The 27,019-nt window shown below is 41.6% G+C and overlaps 1 protein-coding gene across 1 annotated transcript in view; it reads right to left on the reverse strand.

Moving 5' to 3' along the window:
- KLF12 (KLF transcription factor 12) overlaps positions 1-27,019 on the reverse strand; it is a 144,250-nt gene that overhangs the window by 73,079 nt on the left and 44,152 nt on the right. Inside the window, exon 2 of the mRNA XM_054384605.1 lies at positions 4,390-4,927. Coding sequence (XP_054240580.1) covers positions 4,390-4,927 — 538 coding nt within the window. The remainder of the gene's footprint in view (positions 1-4,389; positions 4,928-27,019) is intronic.

The raw sequence follows: 27,019 nt of genomic DNA on the forward strand, positions 1-27,019 counted from the left end.
CAGACTTTGAGCAACTGAAGACAGGGTTTTAAGGGAAATGATCAGGCAACCTTATCTAGAGGTGCTTCTACCTGCCATGCCTCTAATTACACCTTTTAACAATCCTCACCATTGCTCCATACGGAGGAAAAAAAGGAAAGAGTTTTTCATGGGATATTAATGCTCTGGAATACTTCAATGTATAATGAAGTCTAGTGATTACCATGTACTCCATCATGCGGAAGAAAATGTCCATGGTTGGCAAGTAAGCCTGCATATGATTCTCTGTGTGTGTGCATGAGTGTTATGGTATTATAGAAGTAAAATTTAGAATGTTAGAAATCATAGGAATTTAGTAAGATTTTGTGTTGTAGTACTGATACTGAGCATAATGTCCACTGATTACATTCTAATTCTATGTTATTAATAAATTCCTAAAAAATGCTTCAATCCTGTTAAGTTGCACTAGATACACTGAGAGGTTCTTATCCTGCAAAAAGCATCAACCTGACATGCTTTTGTAGCATGATACTCCTGGCTTCTGTGACCCTTCTTGGGGTGCAGTCCATGGCATAGGATGCTGCCAGCAGCTCATATACGTAAGAGCTAATTCTCTCCAAACCCATCTGGTTTTCGATGCTGCAGAAAGAGTCTGATTTAATGGGAAACCCTGCAAGTGAAAAATAGGATAGAGGAGACAGGACAGAGAGCAGAAAGAAGTAGCATAGTGGCAGGCAGAAAAAGAAATCTGAGAGTTTCCCGAAGGAAGGTATGATGGAGAATGCCAGGAAGAATGATGCCATGTAGAAGGATGCACAGCAACAGAGGAGGAGATGACAGTATAGGTTAGAAATTGTAACAGGTATGGAGGGAGAGATGATGCAGAGCTGTTGAAACTGAACTCAGAGAAGTCAGATGGGAAAGAGGTTTGAACTTACTTCTAATGACATTTTCATTAATTCTAGTAATGAAAGTATCTCTGTTGAGGAAAATGCCTAAGTCTCATTTAATGGAAAGGTCTTAGATACAGGTTAATGTAAAATGTAACTTGCCCTGGTGAGACCTCACCTGGAGTATTGTGTACAGTTCTGGGCTCCCCAGTTCAAGAGGGACAGGGATTTACTCCCAACGGAGAGCTACCAGGATGATTAAGGGACTGGAGCACGTGCCCTGTGAGGAGAAGCTGAGAGACCTGGGGCTTTTCAGTCTGAAGAAGACTGAGAGGGGATTTAATAAATGTTTATAAATATCTAAGGGATGGGTGTCAAGAGGGAGTGGACAGGCTCTGCTCAGTTGTACTCTGTGATAGGACAAGCCACAATGGATATAAACTACAGCACAGGAGGTTCCACATCAACATGAGAAGGAGCTTCTTCACTGTGAGGGTCACAGAGCACTGGAACAGGCTGCTTAGAGAGGTTGCAGAGTCTCCTTCTGTGGGGACTTTCAAGACCCTTTTGGATGTGTTCCTTTGTGACCTGTGCTAGCTTCTATGATCCTGTTCTGGCAAGGAGTTGGACTTGATGATCTCTGGAGGTCCCTTCCAACCCCTAACATCCTGTGATCCTGTGAACTTTAAGTGCATCCCAACCACACCCTGGTGAGGCCATATCTGGAATACTGTGTCCAGTTCTGGTTCCCTCAGTCCAAGGACAGGGAACTACTTGAAAGAGTCCAGCACAGAGCCACAAAGATGATTAAGGGAGTGGAGCATCTCCCTTATGAGGAAAGGCTGAGGGAGCTGAGTCTGTTTAGCTTGGAGGAAACCGAAGAGTGACTTCATTAATGTTTATAAATACATGAAGGGTGAGTGTCAGGAAGCTGAGGCCAGGCTCTTCACAGTGATGTCCACAATAGGGCAAGGGGCAACAGGTGCCAGCTGGAGCACAGAAGGTTCCATGTGAACATAAGGAAAAACTTTTCAGTGAGGGTGACAGAATACTGGAACAGGCTGCCCAGAGAGGTTGTGGAGTCTCCTTCTCTGGAGACATTCAAAAGCCATCTGGATGTGTTCTTGTGTGACCTGGTCTAGGTGATCCTGCTCTGGCAGGAAAGTTGGACTAGATGATCTTCTGAGGTCCCTTCCAACCCCTAGTGTTCTGTGATTCCATGACTCTGTGATCAACATGGCCTCTGATTTACCACTAAAGCAGCAAAAAGGCAGAGATTACGTGATGAATGCTGCCTGTGGATCAGCTATGTTTCAGCATGTGTATTTTTTTTTTGTTTCTGAAAATGATCAACAATCCTGTAGAAGTTGAAAGCTGTGACTCTAGATGACTCTGAACCTGCTCTTCTTCAACTGATAGGGAATAAGCAACCAATTCGATTTGACAGCAAGGTTCTGCTAGCATATGGGTACATTTATTTCTTGTTTTCAGTATGACAGCTGACCACTGAAGGGAAGTTATTCTGTGCACATAATAAAATTATTTCATCAGTTAATTTGTGCTGACAAAAGAGAACTGCCTACAGTGGATTGGTGCCCATAACTCTTCTGTTGTATTTATTCAGTATGTTCAACCTGAACGTTTTTATCAGAAGAATTTGTGGTAGCAAAATGGGTACAACTGATGTGAAAAAAAAAAAAAAAACAACAAACAAAGAATGCTTAATCCCTTATTTTTCTTTAGCTGTACATTAATAGGTGCTGCAAGGCTGGTTAATGATCTCTGCCAATAACAGCACAAAGGAGATATTGTCAGGGCAGCTCAGGATGCCTGGAGCTCATGGGCAGAAATCCCTCTGGCACATTAAATTCTCGAATTTTGTTGTCGAAACCGGGGTAGTGAAGTTCCAGCTTTACAAGATGAGGAGGTGCTTCCTATAGAGGAGACTACTACAAGAGCCAACTAGTACCTTTGAAAAGAAAATAAATAGGAAAAACTCTATATGAGCTCAAGGTCAGTTGCAGCTCAAGACTCCAAAATCAAAATACAGACTAAAACTTTCCTTTTTTCTTGTTTTTCGCCAGACAACACGTTGAAAAGTTCTGCTTTCATTCATCATTGTTTGACATAACAGCACAATGTCCTAAAATTACATCACTGTATGAAGTGCAAGGATATTTCTTACACCATCATTTTGAAGCTTAGAACAAAACCCAGAACAGCTGTGAGCTTGTTTTCTATGTCCAAGCCTGTTGAGATTACACATTCTGCACTCAGGTACCAACAGAACAGGAGGAGAACCAAAGATTTATGGACAACAGGATGCTACCAAGCATCAGAATGACTCATCACTGTAGTCCTGTACAATAATACATGGTTGCAAGTATATAAAAAAATAGACATGAGAGTTGAAGAAAAAAGGTCTTTTAGTTGTGAACCATTCCTTATGCAATTAGGTACACAAGAGATGTAGTAAGAATTATTATTAAATGTCCTGTAGTCCCATAAACCCTAAAGCAAGGTTATCTGTCAGTACCCTCCCTTTTTGCCTCAAGTAATATCTCATTTTAGGGGAGGATTAGTTATATTTTACTCACTCACCTGCAATGAACCTCAAAATGAGTCTCTCCCATTCCTTTGCTCATGTTCCCACCTCTGCCACTAATGCCTTCTTTATAAAGCTATGATTTCAAAGTATCTGGGCTCATCTATTCTCCCTTTCTTCCTCCACCCATCATGTCACCATCCCTAACAAGCTTTTTTTTCCCTCAGCACCTGTTATGTTCTCGTTTTTTCTTGCTCTCCAGCTCCACTTTCTATGTTCTTTGGATACCTCTCCAAGAGTGTATCTGTCCTTCTGCCATGTGCTTTCTTCCTCCTTTCACACCAACTTGCACCTTTTCAGGTCCTGTGTCTGCAGAACTCATTCTTAACATATGCACTCTGTGTGGCTTCCCTTCCTTCTGCTGTTTAATCTGGAAGAAGAAACCTAATTCAAAGTATTAGATTCCCACTCTGAGCTTAATAAAACCCACCTCTGCATCTGCTACCACTCCTTCGTGTAAAAGCCTTTGTTTTGCATGCTCCTACAGCCCACTGAGTGCTTTCTCTTTGCATGGAAATAATCCCTCTGACATTCTTTTCCTTGCCAAATCTGTATCACCTGGTGGGTCTTCCATGTTCATCTGTGATATTTTATATATTGCCACTATTCCAAAGTCCTACTTTTTCAGTTTCTGGGGAGGATTTACTCCTCTCAGGAAAAAATGTGCTCTCAGTTGCCTGAGCTTTTAGCACCACTGCTGGTTTCATTCTTTATGAAAATCTTAAAAATCTTTATCTTAAAAAGCATCTTGGGCAAGACTTTCAAAGGTTCTTCTCAACAGCGTAAGTTACATGTCTTTTCAGAAAACAACACAGTAAGTTTGGAAACTAACAGCTTTATAATGGGGTTACATTTTCCTCATGCCAGGAACGGTTCTAGAGATGCCACAGATGCACAAAACAGGTTCCACCTTACCTTTGACGTGGCTTCTCCCATCTTCCAACAGTGGTACGACTATAGTGTTGTTCATATTCCCAGGTGATCTCACAGCTGTATAGACAACAGGTACCGACTGTACCACCACAGGGATACGGTGCACATGACTCATTTTGTTGGACTGCAAGTTCATGGGGCTTGAAGGTGGTACTGGATGGATAATGTGCAAAAATTGCTGGCCTCCAACACCAGATGCAGAGGCCACTAGGGGACCTGGAGTTAATACTGATGGTACAGATGCCGCTGAGGATACCGATGTTATTACTGTGGGTGATGAAGCTGGACGACTAGAAGAAGTAGAAGTAGAAGAAGGAGAGGAGGCTGATGCTGTCATGGAAACTGGTGAAGATGAAGCTGCTGTAGGTGATGACCTGGCTTTGTTTATTGACAAGTCCACTGGTTCAGTCTGTGTTTGGAAATGGTCTGTAGATAATGAATCCTCCACGGGATCTGCCTTCATGTTGTTTAGTAACAAGGGTACAGCTTCCATATCTGGGTAGTTGTGGACGTTTGGAGACTGTTGAGGAAGGACAAAGGGACATGGTTACATATTTGGCTAAAGATGACTTGCACACCCAATTGCCAATTCACATGGTCATAAAAGCCATAGGATTTGGCTATTCTTGGGTCTGCTCATAATTTTACAGGACAAATCATGCTAGAAAGCAAACACTTGTTCAGGTTGAAAAGAATATATAACAAAACGTTCTACTCCCATTTCTTAGAAGGTGGCAGGATTAGCTGTTCATAATCACAAAATAACAGAATCACAGAATCGTTTTGGTTAGAAGAGATCTTAAAGATCATCCAGTCCCACCCTTAACCCCACACTGCCAGGTCACCACTCAACCATGTCCCTCAGCACCACATCTACATGACTTTGAAACCCCTCCAGGGATGGGGACTCCACCACTGCCCAAGGCTTAACCACTCCTTCAGTGAAGATGTTTCTCCTAATGCCCAACCTAAACCTCCCCTGGGACAAACTGAGGCCATTTCCTCTTGTCCTATTGCTTGTTTCCTGGGAGAAGAGACCAATCCTGCTCCAGCTCCAACTTCCTATCATGGAGATGAATAGAGGCAGGTCTCCCTACCTCTGCCTTCTCAAGTCCCTCACACTTGAGCACAAGACTTGAGCACAAGACTTGTGCTCTAGATCCTCCATCAGCTTCAATGCCCTTCTCTGGACATACTCCAGCACCTCAATGTCCCTTTTGGACTGAGGGGCCCAAAACTGAACCCAGGATTCAAGGTATGGCCTCATCAGTGCCCAGTACAGGGGGGATAATCCCTGCCCTGGTCCTGCTGTTTCTCTGCACTAAGCAAAGCCACCAGTGATGAAAAAAAAAATCTTCACAGGAACCACTATTTATATTGCCAGAACATTTCTTCCCAACACCCACCTTTAAGCTTTAACAGACATGAAGAAAAACTGGTTACCACCTTAGCACTCTAGTTTGCTTTCTGCAGAAATCTTTGCAGTTTTGTCCACATCACTTTTCACAAGGTGCTGCCTTAAGCTACACACAGTCCTTCAGTGTTTGGCTTTCTGCATTCTGCATTGTTACTGATAATGAACTTGCAGGTCAGTACAGACTCCATGTTTGTATGGGTGCCCTGTAACTGGCAGTAAGGGCTACAGTTATTTGTTATTCTGAATAAGCACATTAAATAGCCTCCTCCAGTTTATTTATTTTAATTATCTTCCCATACTAATCAAGAACAATTGTCCTGACTTTGCAAAACAGTTTTATATTTTAGACCAACTTTGTCAAAGCTGGTTGGTCTAAATTTATTCTAGACTTGTGCTATCTGCTATTTTTATAGTTTTACTCCTTACTTCCATCATCAAAGAGATTAATAGAATTTTTGAATAATGCTAGGCCAAAGATAGATCTCTGGAGAAGCTCATTTGATATAACTTTTCTTTTTGACAGTACATTATTAATAACTACGCTTTAAAAATGTTTTTTCAAGTAATTTTCAATAGGCAGAGCAAAGAAGGAAATGCCCATCGATAACCTGGTAAGAAGACAAAGCACAGCTCTCAGCTAAGGACTTCCATGGCACTGCTCTGCAGCAGAGCTTCTCTGTAGGCACAACCACACTGTTATGCATTGTAGTACAGAAAATCAACCTCACTAAAGCACAAGCTACTTCAAATCTAACTTGACCTAAAGCAATTATTCTATATACAGATCCAATAAGCATGGTACCTATGCATCTCTAAACGGATTCTCTCAATCTCTAGTTTATACGATTTACTAATTATCTAAAAATTAAATCAGAAATATTTAAGCCACAAATACCTCAGTTTGCCTAAATAAGCTAACAATCAAGCAAGCTGTGAATTCACTTTGGGATTTTTACAATCAACTATGTTAAATATTTTCATGGAGAATCCTCTTGGTTTTGAGTTAGAGCCAAATTTCATCAAGAAATGGAGTTCTACTGTAAAAAGAAAACAGACACACTAATATTAAAATTTGTAATAATAACAGCCTGAGTGGATGTTGTCCCAGGCATGCAGAAAGATTAGATGTTCTAGTGAATCCCATCTATTCAACTGATTTAGACTGGTTCTTGGATCTGACATTTTCCACCATTTGAAAGCAAGAACATCTCTCAACAGGAAGTCTCTTCCTCTATTCATACACAAATCAACTTACAACAAAGATACTTCAATTCATCCTGCTGTAATACAAATAACAAAAGCAAAAAATCCCTTTATACAGACAACAGGAAGCTGCCCAAAAGAGAACACAGAGTGAAGAACAGGTTACTTTTCACAGCTCACAACCAGCTACAAGATACAAGATTACGAAAACTTCTCCCTCAAGAAGGCAAAACTGGTTGCAATTGCCCAACAGTAACTTCTTCTGAAACACCTTAACTTGGCGATTATCAGCAACAACACGCTGCATTAGGCATACCATATGTGCCATGATAAAAACAAACTCATACACATATATGACACAAGCAATTAATTTGTTAAATTTTGACAAAACTTACATACAAACAGACTGGTTCTGCTGAACTGAAAAGATTGGTGGCAGAGTGAAGGCAAGGCAAAGGGGGACAGCCTCCACAGGCTTTACCAAATCTTCATAAGGTCAAAGGCAACATCTTCTATCCTAAACATTTGAAAGAAGGGGGATAAATGAGATGAATTCATATATGAGGGAAATGAGGGATCCACTTGTGCACATGGCTAGGCAAGGGTGACCTAGAGGCAGTACAAATCACCGGCTCCATCCACAAGGCAGATAAATGTGCCATGGAGGAAAACTACATATTGATGCACTTCCAGGCTTCCCCTGAGTGCCAGAGGTAGATTTCAGGTTGACTCAATGCTGCCTGCCTCAGCAGCACAATTTATTACTTTGTGAACTGAAGCATGGATTACCCTGCTGTTGCTGTCTTCCATCGCTCTTCAGAGTGGCCTTAAGTACTCTGAGGGCACAAGGAACTTGATGTACCCAGTGTATGCATCTCAGATGGCTCCCAGGAGTCTTCTGATTTCTGGGATCCTTCTGAGACTGAACACAAGGGATCCATACAGACCTTGAAAGCAGTCCATTTCCAAACAGAATGCAGTGTGGCCCGAAGTCCTACCTGTCTTTGCAGCAAGCAGCACCAGGTCTCTTACAGGAAAAGTAAGTAAAAACCCAAAACTCTTATGTGGCTGATACCACACAATATATGCTCCATGGATAGAGTCAATTGTCTTTGAGACAAATCACAACCCATGACTTACAGATTCTTCTAGATTGTGCTAAGAGGCCTTTGTTTTACTACAGTAATTACAGCCAGTCTTCTGGGACTAAAACAAAAAAAAAGGGGGTGGGGGGGGAGGAATTGTGCAACTGCATACAAATCATAGAGATCATTGTCTCTTTTAATGGCTATTCTGAATTTACTTTTGTACTGTTACATTCCTCACATTGCATCTACCTTTCTGTAGGTATCCTCTTCTTGTCCAGAGCTGCTGGAGGGGCCACACAGTCTACATATGCTATGATAATACAGTTGATAATATTTCAGTCTTCAGTGGAAAAATTAAACTTGAAATATTTACAATCCCTTCATTAATTTCTCCAAGCAGGATGAAAATTGATATGCCCTTCAAATACCTGCTTTCTCTGCCAAAACTCTAAGACTAAGAATGCTGCTTCTTTGGTGAATTCAGGCTGTGACTGATGTCACTTGGCAGTACAAAAGCTCTTATCAAAATAGGTTTGTACATCCTGTAGTTAAGACAAAATTTGTACCAAGTGTTGCATTTTGTTCTAGTGGTGGTGAACAAAGAGAACTACCCCAACAACTTATGCTCCCTTACAGTGACCAGCGAATAGTATAGATGTTTCTCCATCATCTCAGATTTTATATAAGCTGCCAAAGATTTTTCTAAACTGTATCTGAGTAAAAACACTGAGCATTAAATTGTTGTTATTTTCTGAAAATGGACAGTATGAGTAAACCTTACCCAATGACGATGACTATTTCACGATTAGGACCTATGGGACGAAGAATAGCAATAAAGCCAGAAGGAATAGCTGAATTCTAAGCACAGTCTTTCTTAGCATCTCTGCAGAACATCATAACTGAGAATTAACTGCTCATTTCCCTAGATGATCACAGGGTCACAGGACGTTAGGGGTTGGAAGGGACCTCTGGAGATCACAAAGTCCAACCCCCCTGCCAAAGCAGGACCATAGAAGCTAGCACAGGTCACACAGGAACACATCCAGATGGGTCTTGAAAGTCCCCACAGAAGGAGACTCCACAACCTCCCAGGGCAGCCTGTTCAAGTGGTCTGTGACACTTACAGTGAAGAAGTTCCTCCTCATGTTGAGGTGGAACCTCCTGTGCTATAGTTTATATCCATTGCACCTTGTCCTATCACAGGGTGCAACTGAGCAGAGCCTGTCCCCTCCCTCTTGACACCCAGCCCTCAGATATTTATAAACATTTATAAATGTTTATGAATGTTGCAGTTAGTTTTACCTAATAGAATTGCATCTTTTCTTACCAAGAAGATCATAACACTATTGCTGGGACATTCAGATGTATACTTTCAGCCATTCTCTCAGTTCATGAAGTCAGTTGGATGAAAAACAAATGGTTGTGTGGGGGTTTTTTTGCCTCCTCTCTATTATTCTTTCCACCCTCCCCTAGTGAACTGGGCTTCTTGTGGTGTTACGGGCTTAGCTGATTGCTGGTTTGGGTTTCTGAAGCAGGTTTTGTCCTTGAGGTCCCTAAATGCATCTGTGTCAGTTTTGCAAACTTCATTTTGGTTTTAGGGGTCTAACCCCTGGTGTTGAGAATCTGGCAGTTTACAGAGCAAATGGTGGCTTAGAAAGGGTTCAGCCTGAGGTCCTCATAACCAAGTGGGCTACCTTGGCTGCCAGCCCAGCCCATGGAAATACAACATGGAGGAGTACAGCTCCTTGCAGTTTCTCTTATCTCACTGTTCCTGCCCACTGGTACAAAGCAGAAGGACAGCTTCAGCCCTGTCTTCAGCTGGGACTCAGGAGGCAAATCTCAGCAATGCCTCTCTCTGCAGCACGACTGTCACATCCTTATGCTGTTCACCATCCACGCAAATCTGGGCTGAAACAGACTGAAAGGCAGGTTAGGATGCCTCCCTGCTAGAAAATGCTTTTTGTATAAAGCTGCAGCCGCTATTAATTAGTGCACTTGGTTCATGCTTTTTGTGCCTGCCTTTTAAAGCTGCACACCAGTATTCTCTGCAGTGCTCTGTTTCATTAGCTTGACATTAGTAAACGCCACCAGGCACAGAACACGTGATTTCCCTATTCACAAAGGTTTTTCTGGCTGTGCAAAAAAAAAAAAAAAGAAAAAGAAATTCCTTACTGCCCTTTTCCCTGACCATAATAGCAAAACAACCAGTCAGCCAAGCAACCAGCCACAAGACCCTCAGCAAAGCACATTGAAGTTATGGCTGATGGATAGCCATCCTTTCCTGCACAGTTTTACTTCATCTTCTTTCTCGCCCCCTGAAGTCTACTTTCTCTTAACATACTTGGAAGGAAATTTTTCAACAGCCCCTTTCCACTCACAAATCTTCTCTGTGTACCAGTATTGTCTCACAACCCACAAAGAGCTCATGGTTTCCACACAGATGAGGTTAAAATCAATGAAAAAGCAAAGATCATTTTATTTTCAGCCACTTGTCCTGATGTCTTGCAGTCCATCAACTTCACAGGGTACTAAGCTTCAGTGAGTCTTTATGTGCTTGTGCAGTTTTATTGCTTCTACACAACACAGGTTACAAACCCCCAACAACCAGTTGTCAGCTTTTAAAGTGTTCTTCCTTTCTGGCAGCACTCTCCCAAGGTCAAACAATTTATAAGAAAGCATACCAAAAAAGCTGTCCTTGATGACGGAAATCGAACAGACTAAATTTAGCATTTATAAAATAAGCTGACTTTGAGGACAGGAAGTTAAAAAATAAATTGCTAAATGTTTAACTCTTCAGTCAGATCACACAAAACCCCTTCATGGCTGTCATTGTGCTGCCCCACCTCATTCTGCTCTGGTAGGATGACTGTTTTGTCAGAGTCACGGGAGAGTGAGACAAAAAAAAAAAAAACCTTCTGAAAAGCTACCCTCTGTTTTAGCCATGTTGTTGCCAGTGCCCTACCAAAACATCAAGGCTCAAGTGGTACAGTCTTCTGGGTAAACAGTGCAGAACTACAACCACCTAGAGTAGCTTTCAGCTCTGTTCATTGTGCTTGGTGAGTGAAATCTAAATAACCAGGACTATTTTGCAAGTTACATAGAAACACATGCTACAGTTGAAATGACAACCAGCAGAAGTAATTTTGCTTCTGCACAGTCCACAGATTTGCTTGTAACTCTAATGCCATGAGATCTGCAGGTGGATTTGGCTTAGGATATAGTATGCTCACTTTGTTTGTTCGAATGAAAACAGTATTCAGTAATCTTTCCTGCAGATGGGTAGAAAGCTCATCCCCCCAAAACTGCAGTTCTGTAGGGGCTTGCCATGAGCAGTATCTGCTTGTATTGGCTTTTCTCCTGTCACACCTCAACTAGGCATTTGTACAGTATGCGAGCATGCCACACAGCTAGCTTGGATATGTAACAGCTTGGGCAAGTAGCAGCTTGAGCACTTCAGAAAGCCCTTTAAATTATGACTCAAGTACCCAGCACTTCAGTCAGAGACTTTTTTGGTTTATCTTGCTAATCTAGGAGTCAACTCTCCTTAAAAATTACAGGAAGAACTGTTTTTGAAAATGCCTTCCCATCACAAGAGAGTATGTTCACAACACTCATGCTTCCACCTGAAAATCTCCACGTCAACTAAAGGAGAACACTAAAAAAGGAAGAAGTAATACAACCTGAAAAAAAGATGAACTACACAACCTCTACTTGCAACATTCTGCTATCCCTCTGAAAAGACACAGCCAAGACTCAACTACACTCACTTTGAAATGTGGCTATCATTATAAATCTGTACATAGTGAGTGCAGCACTAGAGTCAGGATAGGCAGCTGCATACACTCAGAAGGGCAACATGTAGACAACTGAAAACAAAGTGTATTGGGTTTGGCTGAGATGGAGTTAGTTCTCCCCAGAATATCTTTTGTAGTGTTGTGTTTTGTAATGGTGGCTGGAATGGCTACTGCTGAGCAGCAAGGCTGTGCTTTTCCAATACCCTCCCTCACCCTAGCAGTAAGCTGAGAGATGGGCAAGATCTTGGTAGGGGACATAGCCAGGCCAGCTGACCTGAACTGACCAAAGGGGTACTGCATACCATATGATGCCAACTCAAATATAAAAGCTAAGGGAAAGAAGGAAGTCACAGGATCCCAGGATGTTAGGGGTTGGAAGGGACCTACACAGGTCATCAAGTCCAACTCCCTGCCAGAACAGAACCATAGAAGCTAGCACAGATCACACAGGAACACATTCAGATGGGTCTTGAAAGCCCCCACAGAAGGAGACTCTGCAACCTCCCTGGGCAGCCTGTTCCAGTGCTCTGTGACCCTCACAGTGAAGAAGCTCCTCCTCATGTTGAGGTGGAACCTCCTGTGCTGTAGTTTATATCCATTGCCCCTTGTCCTATCAAGGGTGCAATTGAGAAAAGCCTGTCCCCTCCCTCTTAGCACTCAGCCCTCAGATATTTATAAACATTTATTAAATCCCCCCTCAGTCTACTCCAGACTAAACAGCCCCAGGTCTCCTCAGCCTCTCCTTATAGGGCACGTGCTCCAGGCCCTTAATCATCCTGGTAGCTCTCCGTTGGACTCTCTCCAGCAGATCTCTGTCCCTCTTGAACTGAGGAGCCCAAAACTGGATACAATATTCCAGGCAAGGTTTCACTGGGGCAGAGTAGAGGGGGAAGAGAACCTCCCTTAATCTGCTGGACACACTCCTCCTAATGCACCCCAGGATCCCATTGGCCTTCTTGGCCACAAGGGTACATTGCTGACTGGTGCAGATTATTATTCCTTCCAGATGTACGACTCTCCACTTATCCTTGTTGAACCTCATTAGGTTCCTCTCTGCCCAGCTCTCCGGTCTGTTCAAGTCTTGCTGAATGGCTGCACAGCCTTCAGGTGTGTTAGCCAAGTCTTCCAGTTTGGTATCATTGGCAAACTTGCTGAGCAGACACTCTGTCCCCTCACCAATGCCATTGGTGAAGTTGTTGAACAGGACCGGACCCAGCACTGATCCCTGGGGGACTCCACTAGTCACAGCTCTCCAGCTGGACTTGGAACCATTGACCACAACTCTTTGGACTCTATTGTGTAACCAGTTCCTAATCCATTTCACTGTCTGTTCTTCTTGCCCTTTTTGAAGACTGGAGTGACCTTGGCTTTCCTCCAGTCCTCAGGCACCTCTCCTGTCTGCCAGGATTTTGCAAAAATGTTGGAGAGTGGTAGAGAGACATCAGCCAGCTCTCTCAACACTCTTGGGTGCATCTCGTCAGGCCCCATAGACTTGTGAATGTCTTGGAGCGCTGCTTCCCACGAGTGACTGATCATCGCTTGCTGATGGGAAGCAGAGAGTAACATCTTTCTTTGGTCTTGCTTTTGCACGTGGCCTTTGTTTTTGCCCTATTAAGCTGCTTCTATCTTAATCCATGGGCCTCTTGTTATATTTTCCCTCTCCTGTGCCCATCTAAGAAGGGGAATGATAGAGAGGTGTTGGTGGGCATCTGCCCCCAGCCAGGGCCAAATCAAGACTGAGCAAAATACTTAAAAAATTGTGTCCAAATGCAAAAGCACCAAGTGAACAGGCATTTGTGTCTTTTTGCTTGAGGCTGCTGCTGCAGGCTTTCTCAGGCTGACAGAGCTGCTCAGCTTGGATGCATTGGACAAATTCAGGTCACACTGAAGAAGAGAGAAAAAAAACGCAAGACAGCTGGATCTTCTCTTTTTTTTTTTTTTCTGGGAGCATAAATTGAAAAGTGGCTAGCTTTCAGTTTTTCAAGAAATAGTTTCTCAGGATCAAGGTTAAATTTGTGCTCCAAGGAAGAAAAGAGATTCCCAAGAAACAGCACTCTCAAGGTGGAGTCAGACACTGTTACAACAACTCCTATTGAAGCTTTTCTAAAAAGCATCAGTTGGCACCAATAGAACAGAGGGTAGAGTACAGGAATTATTAAAACAAAGAGATTCAATTAAAATGTGTTTAAACAAATTGGAATCAATTCAATAGGAGAGCCTAAGAGATATCCACTTTAATGTACTTGGGATTCACTTAATGTATCATTATCTCCCCATAACACTTGGATGTTTGATTTCAAAATGAATCTTTCCAACTCTCAAGGCCTACAAATAAAATTTCTGCTCTCTTTGTGAGTCTGAAGAGGAACAAGAAACTGCACACAAGCTATGAGGAACAGGTGGCCTTTGTTAGTGGTGTAGCTAGATGTGAGGAATCTACAGAAGACGTCCCAAAATTAAAGAGAATTAACTAAGAACTTCAGGGATCAAATTCAAACCAATTATTCATAGACAAGAAAAATTCAAGATCTAAGGCTGTAAATATTATCTTTCAACTTCTCTTGAACAGTCACACTATGGTGTTATTCCACAACTACTTCAACAATGAAAAAGTGCTGCAACCTTTAGTAACAGCTCGAGTTAGGACTGGGGAAACGTGCTCCAAACTGAAGGAGATCCCTATGCAAACAGCATTCATTTTTAAACATGTTTAACAATGAACGCAAATACATCCAGTGTGAAATGGCTTGTTTTCAAATAAAAGATTTGGAAAGGCAGAGTAAGCATTTAACTATCCAGTCCCAAAGCTGACAGGTTTGCCAAAGAGTTTCTCCAATGGTACAGAAGGAGAACAAGTGATTGCAGACTTCTACAGCCCAATAAACTAATTAGTCCATGTACTATCTGAAACATAAAAATGGCACATTTCTTTAACATGAAGCCAAATTCTCAAACTCTGCATGGGCCTGCCACGTTTTGGTGGGGTTTTTTTATTTATGAAAAGCAACACAACCTGTCCCATTGATCTCTAAATCATTAATGGCTTTAGAAAACCAGATGTTCAGCTTAGATGTTATTTATATTGGGGCAGTGTTACGAGAATGCTCTATCAAACGAAAAATCTGTTGAAAGATACCAAGTTACACCCAGCACTATGACACAACTCTTCAAGAGAAAGCAGTGGTGTGGAACAACACCAGTCTAAGACATTGCTTGCAGCATTACTTGTTCAAGCGTATAAAGAATATTGTGTTCAAACATATAAAGAATATTGATAATACATTTTAATTTCTTGTACTAATCCTTTTTAGACTTGAGAATAATTTCTGAACAGATGGCAGATACCTAAATTACTGTTAAAGCGGAAGCAAAATACCATGAAAAATATCTTATTGCCTTCAATTCAGAATTGGGGGATTTTAAAAGTTATTTACAAAACCTCAGACAAGAATTTCACGCATGCACTTAGCAGTGCTCTCTAAGTTTCCCCACCGTGTTTTTGAGGTAATTCTTCCCCTTTTTGATTTCACTTATTTTTTTATTTTCTCTAGTCCAATTTTAAATTGAAATCTTTCCATTTGCTTACTCAAAAGTGAGAGTTAATAAATTTAAGCTCTTGATGTTTACATTAGGAAACAACAAAACAAAATATATTAGGCACACTTTGGCATTTTAAAACAGATTTTCTTTTGTCTATCTAGACTAGTTACTTAAACTGCTGTGGAATACATCAGGAATTTTCTGCAAGCAGGTTTGCTGATAGAGAGGTCCAGCAAGCTTGTAATCCTTACTGAAATTCATTTTTTGAAAAAGTATTCAGCAACATCTACATTTCGAGATGAAAATATTCAGATTATACTCTAAGATTTATTTTTCTCTAACATGAAAGCATTCAATGCTTCCAAACAAACCAGCTTGCAGTGAAAATCAGTAAAAGCCCAAAGAATTAACTTGCAGCCAACAGTTTGCTGATGATCCGAAGTTAACATTCTGATGGAAAAATTGGTAAATATTTTCCTATTTTCACAGAATCACAGAATTACTGAGGCTGGAATAGACCTCTGAGACCACCCAATCCAGCCTATGACCTAACACCACCACACTGACTAGACCATTTCACACATCATCACAAAATATTTATAAATGCATTAGCAAAAAAAGGCTACAAGAAAAAATACACTAAACTATTATTTATACCTTTCAACTACCTGCAAAAGCTCTTGTCCACCTCCATAGAAAACTCAGCCATTTTCCCACCAGCTCTGAACCTCATCATTCACAAACTGATTTGCACTTCCAAGTCATTTTTCCTTGTGCAAGCAGTGCCAAATGTTGCAAAAGGACTCGGTGCACCTGGTAAATATACCTGATGTGGAAAAGGCATCAAAGGCAGTTCATTCTTTTCAATTATTCCTCATTACTCAGTCTTGCTCACATGTTCTCTGAGGTACAAAGGTGCCTATGAATCACTTCAACAATTCTACAGCTATCTGATAAATACATCGGGAGCGGTGGTGGTGGTGGTGCAGGCACCATGCCTGAAATTCACATCTAATACATTATCCATACACTGCAACTGAGGTTTTTGCTGTCTCTTTACGCCTGTCGTTCTTCATCTTAAACTCCACCAGAAGTATTCATTTTCCCAAACAAACCTCTTTCTGTTTACGGTCCTTCAAGATGAAGGCTTTGACACAATCTTCTTTACTAGAACTAAGTATAGTTAGTTCGGACTGAAATTAAGCCATTTGGTGGTTTTGGTGGAAAAAAGTCCAGTTTACAGAGAAAAGTTTAAACAAGCACTAGCACTTTACAGTGTCTGTTCTTCAAACAGACTTCCAGGACCACCTACCTCAGAACTGGCCTAGTTGGTCCTAGTGAGACAAACATGCCCAGTACTGTTTGCTAGCACTGACAGTCCACAGCCTGATTTCATGTAGGCAAAACCTCTTATCCTCTGAGCATGGGTGGTTCTACCCCAGGCTCATTAAACTGGGTGCAATGAGCTCACTTCTAACCCCCTTCTGCTTCCCACTGCTGTCCCACCTCAGGAAGCAACAGCACAGAGGAGGGTATCAGCTGACTTCAAAGAAGGGAGACAAGATTTGGGATAATAGTGACACTGGCTGGAGAAAAAACTCTACAGAGGTGCACAAAATGCAGAAACTGGGTCTGCTGCTGTCTGACAGAGGAAACTGATTGTCAGACCTAGCTGAGAAGGCTGGGATACACTCAGCTAAAAGACCTGGGCTCCAAGGCATCATGCTGTGGGAGGGCGGCAGAGGGACTGTTGGCAAAGGCCTACAGTGATGGGACGAGGAGCAATGGTTTGTAATTAGAGAGGAGGGGATTTAGATTGGGTATTAGGAACAAATTCTTTGCAGTTGTAGTGGTGGAACACTGCAGTGGTTTGTCCAGGGGGATGGTTGAGAGCCTGTTTCCTGGGGATGTTCAAGGTCAGGCTCTACAAGGCTCTGGGCAGCTTGATCTAGTGGATGACGTCCCTGTTGTCTGCAGCAGGGTTGGACTAGATGGCCTTTAGAGATCCCTTCCAACCCAGACCGTTCTATAATTCTATGATTCTATATGAAACAATTCTGTGAATCAAAGAAATCAGGCACTTAAAATCCTAAGCAAGCCACTAGGTCACATAATGCAACCTCACATGCAACTGGGAAGACTACAAGATGAAGATGAACATGGGAAGGAAATGGTGACCATCTCCCTGTGGGGGTTCACTGGGAAGACCATGGAGCTTGGCTGGACATAAAGAACAGTGTCCTAGCCCTGAGGAGAGGAGATGGGTCAAGCTTGGAGTGGCCAGACAAAGGATTTGCTCCAAGTAAAGCAAAACGCCCAGCCAGCACCTGGCAGAGGACCCGAAGCCATTGAGGTTGGCCATTCCTCTGCCATCAGCAGATATTGCTGAAACCCACCAGTGAAACATCCTGTCCCTCTGCAGTTCCCATCCCTCCACAACACCCACCCACAAAATCTGAAGACAAAACGTGCATATTGCAGCAGCTGCCTGCTAGAGGCTCTGACCGAAGCCAGCACGGACAGCCCTCCTCCTAACACTGCCCAAAGGCAGACTGCTCCACCATTCAGCCTTACTGATGTGCTTTGAACCTGGCTTTCAGGAAAGAAGAATTGGGATGGCTATGTCTGACTTTTTCCCCTAAACGTGAATGTGCTCTTACACAAACTACGAATATGAGTATTAGGAAAATTAGTTTTTAATGCCTCTGGAATGGATCTTGATTCAACTCACTGCCCTCATATGTCACAGTACTTACAGAAGAAAAGACCAAGAATAAAAACCTAACACTTTCTGTGCACCTTCTCTGATTCTGTATACATGGTAGAAAAACTATATTAAAGGCTAAATAATTAATAAATAAATAAATAAAAATATATTAAAGGCTAAATAATAAATTGGTTCTGCTCTGGCAGGGGGGTTGGACTCAGTGATATCTGGAGGTCCCTTCTAACCCCTAACATCCTGTGATCCTGTGTAAATAAGATAGAACATGAATTATGAGATGGACAACCCATTGACACCTTACCTGGAGCAGCAGACACACACACAGGCACTGAACATTTAATACAATTCTGTGGAATTGCCTGTGGAGACTTCCTTCTTTTAGTTATTATCCTATGGCAATAACAACCATTTACTGACTATTGCAAACTTCAGTCTTCAGAAATCTCCTTTAGATGGGGATAATGGAGACTGCTTCCACTTAACAGAAGCGAAAACGTAGTTTTTCCAGTACTAAGATACCAAAGTTTAGAGTTACAACATTAGAGCTAAAATGTTGTAATACTAAAAAAACCCAAAAACAAAACAAAACCAAAAAACCCTACAACCCCCCCCAAAATTAATTCTAACCATGAGCCCTACTTATATTATTTTATTCTTTCTGATTTTAAGAGTACTGAATATAAATAGCATATGAAAAAAATCATTATTTATGATCATTTTATTTCAAAGTCTGCAGTATCTGTAATTCCTCTCACTATTTGTAACTATCACACCTGAAATCTGAGACAACTGTCTTTATACCTTAAATCTTAAAAAAAAAAAATCTATCTCAGCAACTGAACTAAAATGAAAAACTGATCTTTTTTTTAATAGGTAACAACCACAGTGATTTTTGTTACACAGCAGAAGAAATGAGGTATTTACTTTTTTTCTCAGAACAGAGTAACATAAAACTAATATAATCACTGTGTTACTAGTTATGGATGACATCACTCTAAGTTTGTTCCAGAGGAGTAATTGTTTTTAAACAGAAGAAACATCAATTTTCAAAGAAGGTGTTTGTAACTCTAACCTAGTAACTTTTCATTTCCTAAGCTTGTATCAACTATGAAACGTGACAGTCTCTAAAATTAAATTCTGTTAGAGACAAAATCATTGGGTTTTGACAAGTAATACATATAAAATACCAGATTAGACACCTGAAGCTAAACTGTAAGTAAAACAATTCTCTTGAGTCCCCTTTAAAGCTACATATTTTCATTTAATGAAAACTGTTAAATATGCTCCCTGTGGTGAAGACAGGGGCAACAAGGCACAAACAAGTGGAAAAAACAGAGAAGAAGAAAAGAATCCTTTTGTTTTGGTCCACAGATTGTTTTTTAACAGAATGAAAAGTTCTATTTTCAAGGTCTTCAGATTTTTTTTTTTTGAGAGGGGTGGCTGTTTGTTTTGGGGTTTTGTTTGTTGGTGGTTGTTGGTGGGTTTGAGGCTTTTTTGTTGTTTGTTTTTTAAAAAGAAAAAAAAAGAAAGAGGGGTTGAGTTGGGAGGTAGATGTTAAAATGAAACATCCCTGATGATGTACATTGACCCATTTAGTATTTTGGCAGTCGAAGAACACACACCAGTTATCTTCTGATCTTTTTGTTATTTCTTTCCTGACTATAACAGCCAAGTGTATTTGAAATCAACTCCCAAAAGTTTTCAGTTGACCTAAATCCCCTTTTGCTGCCTTCTCCCCACCCCTTCCCTTTATTAACAAAACAACATCTTGTACAAATTTTACCCTTGGCTCATTCACTAAGCCAGACGATTTGGGCTCAACTCAAGCCTAAGCATAGGCATGTGGTGCCATCTGAGACCTCCTGGAGCATGGAAGATGGCATGGAGTTGGGTAACAAGCTCTGGCACCCTCATGGCACACAACCAAAGCACAAGGTGACAATGCTGGGAGCTGTGCAATTTGCTACCTACACACACCCCACCAAAAGACACACAGAGGGACAAGAAAAAAAAAAAGCTCATGTTTTCCTTTGTGCTGGAGTAAGAAGGTTCTGTAATGCAGAACGGGGGTAATGGGTGGAAGTTGAGGCATATGAAGTTCCACGTAAACATGAGGAAAAATTTTTCAGTGAGGGTGATTGAACACTGCAACAGTCTGCCCAGGGGGAATTGTGGAGTCTTCTCTGGAGATATTCAAAACCCGCCTGGATGTGTTCCTGTGTGATCTGGTATAGGTGATCCTCCTCTGGCAGGGGAGTTGGACTGGATGATCTTTTGAGGTCCCTTCCAGCCTCTAACATTCTGTGATTCTGTGATTTGATTTTTAGTACAGAAATAAACAGACTGCCTGCAGTGTGATGTGTAGCGTCATAAGAGAAAGGGTAAGCACTGTCACACACACCCAGATTGGATGCAAGAGAACACAACACCTGGTACTGGCTATGAAGATGATGTTCTGCAGCAATTGCTATGGTCACAGAAACAAGGTCCTTACCTGTGTGTGTCCACTGACTCTGAAATTTATTACTGCATATTTAGATGCATAAACAGGCACATGGATGTGCCCTACTCAGCAGCCAAAGCTACAAAGCATTTCCAAATAGTCTTTCTCACTGTTCAAGAAGCACCATGGTTTAAGGTGCAAGAGTTTTATCTCTGCACGTGTGCTACTTTGCTGCTCTGACTCAGAAGACTCAAGTTACATGCAAACCTCTGTGCTTATTTACTTCAGGAAGGGTCAAGAGGTAACTTTTAAAGAATCATTCTATTTTTCCACTAGCCATTGTTACTGTCCACAACTAAATGATGATGAGCAGACCAAATCCATCTCTGAGTAGACACTCAAGCTTCTGCATCTCCTGAGACATAGGCATTATTACTCTTGTCAACACATGGGCCTTAAGTTTAAGCTACTTTACAGCTCTAATTAGTACTGACAACTCAATATATTACATATTAAATGGGAGAATTCATAGTTGGTTTTTTCCCCCATTGAATTAAAAAGAGTATCTCTATCTTAAATATATACATAATTGCATGTTACAGACATGAAAATCTAACATGAGAATACTAAAAGCTGTAAAAGTGCAGCTGTTTCATAAATGGTTTGGCTTCTCACAAGTTTGCTTCAGCAATTCTCAAGGCTTCTGCATTCAGGCACGTGCTGGGTTAAGCCCAGTCCAGGAGGGGTGGGCTGGAAGAAACCTGACCCCAGGTGGGCAGAGAGACCTGGCCCCCTCCCAGAGAGACGGGACCCCAGGTCAAAGTTTATTCCATGCCCACTTCCTGTCCACAACCCTATTTAAAAGGGATATTTCCTGCCTCACTCTTTCCCCTGCCTTCTGCTCTCCACACCCTTCTGCTGTTGCTGTGAGCTGTTAACCATGTGGTCGGGCCTCTTCCATGTGTCCCAGACACCTAAGGGGACTGCATCCAAAGAGAATCCATCTTGCATCTAGAGAATCCTTTGCCAGATGCATCTGGTTTTGTATATATTTTTATTTATCCCTTTTCCTTATACCCTTGTAACCTTCTGTTTACTGAAATGCCTTTTTTTTTTTTTGTTAATCTTACCTTTTTACTTCCAAATTGATTCCAGACTGTTCTTTCGGAGTTTTACCTCTCTCTTCTCCTCCTGCCTAATTTTTTTTTCCTACTGGAAAAAGGGGAGAGTGGAGGCAACCTAAATCTGTTCCATTGGGCTTCTGGGCTCTGGGAAAAGCTTAAACCACAACAAAGCAATATAGAAGACAGCTTTTGACACAGAGCAACATCTGAGCGGATAGGGCCATCATTTCTTTGTGGTGCTACCTGGGGCACAGCCACAGTGTAATTGTGCTAGTTAGCTCAGGTAGCCTCTTCTGAATGTCATTCACCACTTTTGCTCCACTTCACCTCTGCTATCCTTCTCACCTGCATAAAAACATATCACGGAATTGTGAACCTTCCAAGGTTATCTAGTCTACTCCCTGCCATAGACAAGGACAACCTTGAGTACCTGCAATGATGAGGCATGAACAGCTTCTCTGGGTAACCTGTTCCAGAGTATCGCCACCCTTGTAACAAAACATTTCTTCTGTATGTCCAATCTAAATCTAGGCTCCTTCAGTTTAAATCTATTTCCTCTTCTCCTGTCAGTACAGGCCCTGGTAAAAAGACTTTCCCTTTCTTATTAGTCCCCTTTAAATATTGAAAGGCTTCAATAAGGTGCCCCTGGAGCCTTCTCCAGGCTGAGAAATTCTAACTTTCAGTCTTTCTTCACAAGAGTTGTTCCACCCCTTTGATCATTTTTGCAACCCTCCTTTGTACATGCTCTAAATGTCCTCCCTATAGTATTCTCAGTCTACAAAAGAGATTATCCTTCTTAGGTGGTACAGACCAAACCACTCCATCACCTGCCGAAAAAAAATATTACAGAGACACAGTGATAGTATAAATGAAAATCTTACTCTGATGGCATATATTATAACACCCCTTTGCAGTAGTCTCCTTGCTGCTTCAACAGCTTGTCTGGCCCATGATTTGCAATCCATTATACAGGAGCAAGTATGCGACACATTGCTCGTCTTTACAGATACGTTAGCAATGACAAGGAGCTCATCTTGTTCATAACTTCACAAGCTACGAATTTCACAGCAACCACAGCAGCAGCAAAGAACAACAGGTGTGCCACTTCCATTCCCAACTGTGAACAGGCCAGTTTTCCAAAGAAAGGTTGAAGCAACTACGAAAAGCAGCAGGTATGGCAAATTCCGACGATGAGGAAGGTCTCCTATGCCCTCATTAATAATAGACTAGAGAGAACTTAAGCATGTGAGATTAACTTTGTGAGGAATAAATAAAAATAAAAAATTCCCAACACATAAAACCATTCACACTGAATATAAACCCACCCAACTTAGGTAGCAGGGAAGTGGTCTCCTACAGCAGCAGAACATCCCACTGCCTTTCTTGCTGGTGCTGGGCTAAGCCACCTAGCATCCTCACTACCTGCTACCAGACTACAGCACTGGAGTCCTCTTCCATAGCCCTGAAATCACTTCTGAAAACAAAGAAGGTGCTGTTGGGAGACCTGACTCCCATACTGTCCTTTGTTTCACAAAGCAAAATAATGACTGTTGGGAAAATAATGACTATTCCTCAAAGAGGACACACTGAGGAGGGAGTCTTGAGTTCTGGTCTCATGTTATTTTAGATAAGCACTGGAAGAAATTAGCGAAGGATATTTTGTAAGCAACATGTAAGACAGTACATGTCTGCCTTCCTCTAACACAGCTGTCAGAAACCTCTGGCCTGCATTCCAAATGTGGCATGTGGGTAGAATGCAAATAGCACACAGCAGGAATTTTATGCTAAAATTGTCTGTCTCTCACAGAATCAAGATGTCATGAATTACCTGTCTGGCAATACATGCCTAGTTAAGAAAAAAATCCTGTTGAGAACACTCTTGAAAATTTGCCTAGCTAGTAAACTATGATTAAAATATTGTCTCTCTCCCCTGTTCTGTACATCTTACAACCTGTAAAGTAGATCGGTTTGAAAAAATTTCATCATAAGGATCCCATCTCAGAACAGCCTGATAATGGCACCTCATAAGCTGTAAAAAGCATCATAAATAGACCTCTTCTTAAAAGTGCAGGAGACAGAACTGGATCTCTTCAGGCACAAACTGAACATGGGTCTTCCACATCCTTAGTGGTTAAGTGATTCATGCTTCTAGGTAAAAGAGAGGCCAGAGACACTAACTGCTATTTCTATATTTTAAATACAAGGTTTCAGGGCATCTAAAGCAGAGTTTTGAGTCAGTCCATCAGAAGTTTTAACATCTCAACCATCAGGTCAGATGCCCTCAACAGGAGGTGCGTAAGATCACCTCTCTTCCTAGTCCTGATTGGATGCATACATCACTGAGCTGCTCTGCCTTTTAAAAGAACTACATACACACTACCAAGATTTTAGGCCCTAAGTAATGTAATATATTATTAAATATATCTATGCACTACATTCCTCCAAATTTTTGTGGTCAAACGGAAGATTTGAGGATTTAAGGTTTGAACTTAGGCACCAAAATCCCTACTGATGTTCCACTCTGGGAACAGATCAATGCCCATTTATTTTGCTGTGTAGTGAATTAGGAGAAAAAGAAAGTCAGATTCACACTTGTGTGTGAATGGGTGACCAAGAAACTAGCTGACATGGGCATCATTTAATGCAACAACAGCGCTGTGAAAAGACTATTTATAACCCCATTACAAGGTTTTAGTAGAATGACTCACAGTTAATATAAAACCAGGTGGTCTTCATAGGCAGATAAGGTACTTCATCATATTACACGGTAACAAGAACTTTGATATACTTTGATATTCCTCAAGTGCACTAAGTTACTTCCGAGGACTCTGATTAACTCTACAGTTTAGCCAGCAATTTATAAGCAACTACTTACTAATCTAGAGGTTTATAAAGGTTTAGAACCTGCACAGGTTCTAATTGATAGCTTTATTGCTTTATTATCCTGCTATGTAATAACAAGTTTTATCACTTTTTTTTCCCTCCCTTTTAAAAAGTGAGTTCTTACAGAGAAGGAAAATTACAGTTACCTTTTACTGTCTGTCACAGATTGCAATTTTATTAAATTTAAAGTAATTTAACAATCACACTGAAAGGCCATCTCACTTGGACTTTTCAAAGCCAGCAGTATTAGCACAAAGACTGACTACAGTGGCTGTGCTATGTGGAGGAATACAGTAAAGCTCACACACTTATAGACTAAAGGAAGCAGATTTTGCTTGACAAATTTTACTTTTGTTTTGTACGTGAACTTATCACCCTCTAAAATTTGCTTATTTTGTCTGAAGATGTATTATCACAGGATCACAGGATGTTAGGGGTTGGAAGGGACCTCTGGAGATCATTGCCAGAGCACGACCATAGAATCTAGCACAGGTCACACAGGAATGCAACCAGATGGGTCATGAAAGTCTCCAGAGAAGGAGTCTCCACAGTCTCTCCGGGGAGCCTGTTCCAGTGCTTTGTGATCTCACCGTGGAGAAGTTCCTCCTCATGTTGAGGTGGAACCTCCTGTGCTGTAGTTTATATCCTTTGCCCCTTGTCCTATCACAGGGTGCAATTGAGAAAAGCCTGTCCCCTCCCTCTTGACACTCAGTCCTCAGATATTTATAAACATTTATTAAATCCCCCCTCAGTCTTCTCCACACTAAAGAGCCCCAGGTCTCTCAGCCTCTCCTCATAGGGCACATGCTCCACTCCCTCAGTCATCATGATAGCCCTCTGTTGGCCTCTCTCAAGTAGATCCCTGTCCCTTTTGAACTGGGGAGCTCAGAATATTCCAGGTATAGCCTCACTAGGGCAGAGAAGATGGGGAGGAGAACCTTCCTCGATTTGCTGGACACATTCTTTTTAATGCACCCCAGGATCCCATTGGCCTTCCTGGCCACAAGGGCATATTGCTGACCCATGGATAACCTTGTCCACCAGGACTCCCAGGTCCTTCTCCACAGGGCTGCTCTCTACCAGATCACCTCCCAAACCACCTGGTGTGCAAGCTCTGCCCACCAAGACAGCAACTGCCCAGGGGGTGTGATGGACAGTGGACAGCAAGGAGGGGCGGAGGCTGCTTGGCGCCGACCCTTGCAGACACATGGGAAGACCCCCTGGAAGTCCACATATGCATTGTTAATGTGGGCCAGGTGGAGCTACAATGAATGAACCAAGAACCTAATAAAAGCTCTGGGCTATGCCAGCTTACTAGAAGGAACATCACCATGCTGGGAGTGGTAATTCTGTCTCCTGCTCTCTCCTTCTTCCTTCTCTTTCTCTTTCCCCTGTATTGTCTACAAGAAATAAATAGTCTTGAAATATGACCTCATTTGTGTCTTAATTTCACTCAGGGGAATGTTCAAAAGAACTGCATCCCCTTCCTAACTTCCACATTGAGACAACAGGGAACGAGAACAGTGTTAGACGAGGTGATCTCAAAACCACAACTAGCAGTGAACTTTCTTTCTCCAAACAAAAACATATATGCAAACAATAGCCCTTTCAAACACAAAACTCAGAATTAATAGTCTGTTTATAATATCATATCATGGTATGTCTGATATGTTACTGCTACTGCTGGATTAATCTAGACAAACCCCCTTCCTTAATAGATAAGTAGTTTATGAAAATTGAGAGGCACTTAGTTACCAAATATTATTCTCCTTATGGTACTCATGGGCCAACACACCTCTTGAAATCTTGCTATGAGTTTTCAGTTCACTTTAAGTTAACAACCAAATAAACTCAATAAAATACTACAGCTGAAGCCAGTGAATCAACACACATTATACAGAATAAAACCCAGAAAATTTACCGATGGAGAAAGTAGCACGTCAAACTAGTTTTATTATGACAATAAAACAACAAACTGTGTGTTAGACTTAAGTAGCCTTTATGAATATTTCAAGAGAATGCACTTCCAATATTGTAAAAAGAAAGAAAAAAAAAAGGAAAAAAGAAATAAAAAGCAAAACCAAAAAAACCCCACCACTGACAAGTGTCATCATAGTGGTGCACTACACACGGGTTTCAGGCAGGGATAATCTTCCCTGCTCCTGCACTTGGATACATACAACGTACTTGAGCTCTAGGAATTTTGTCTTTGCCTATAGTCAGTAGAGTCAAGAGAGGCCACACAGCTCTGGGGCTGAGCACAGCTTCCTTGCCAAGGAGATCAGCCCTCTAGGCATCCAGCAAAAAAGCTTCTCCTTGTTAAACAGGTCCAAACATCAGCCTACATACACACACTGAAATTGGCTAAAGCTAAGGCAAGAAAACAGACCACTAG

This window comes from Indicator indicator, chromosome 1 (assembly GCF_027791375.1).
Source record: "Indicator indicator isolate 239-I01 chromosome 1, UM_Iind_1.1, whole genome shotgun sequence".
Classification (NCBI taxonomy): Eukaryota; Metazoa; Chordata; class Aves; order Piciformes; family Indicatoridae; genus Indicator; species Indicator indicator.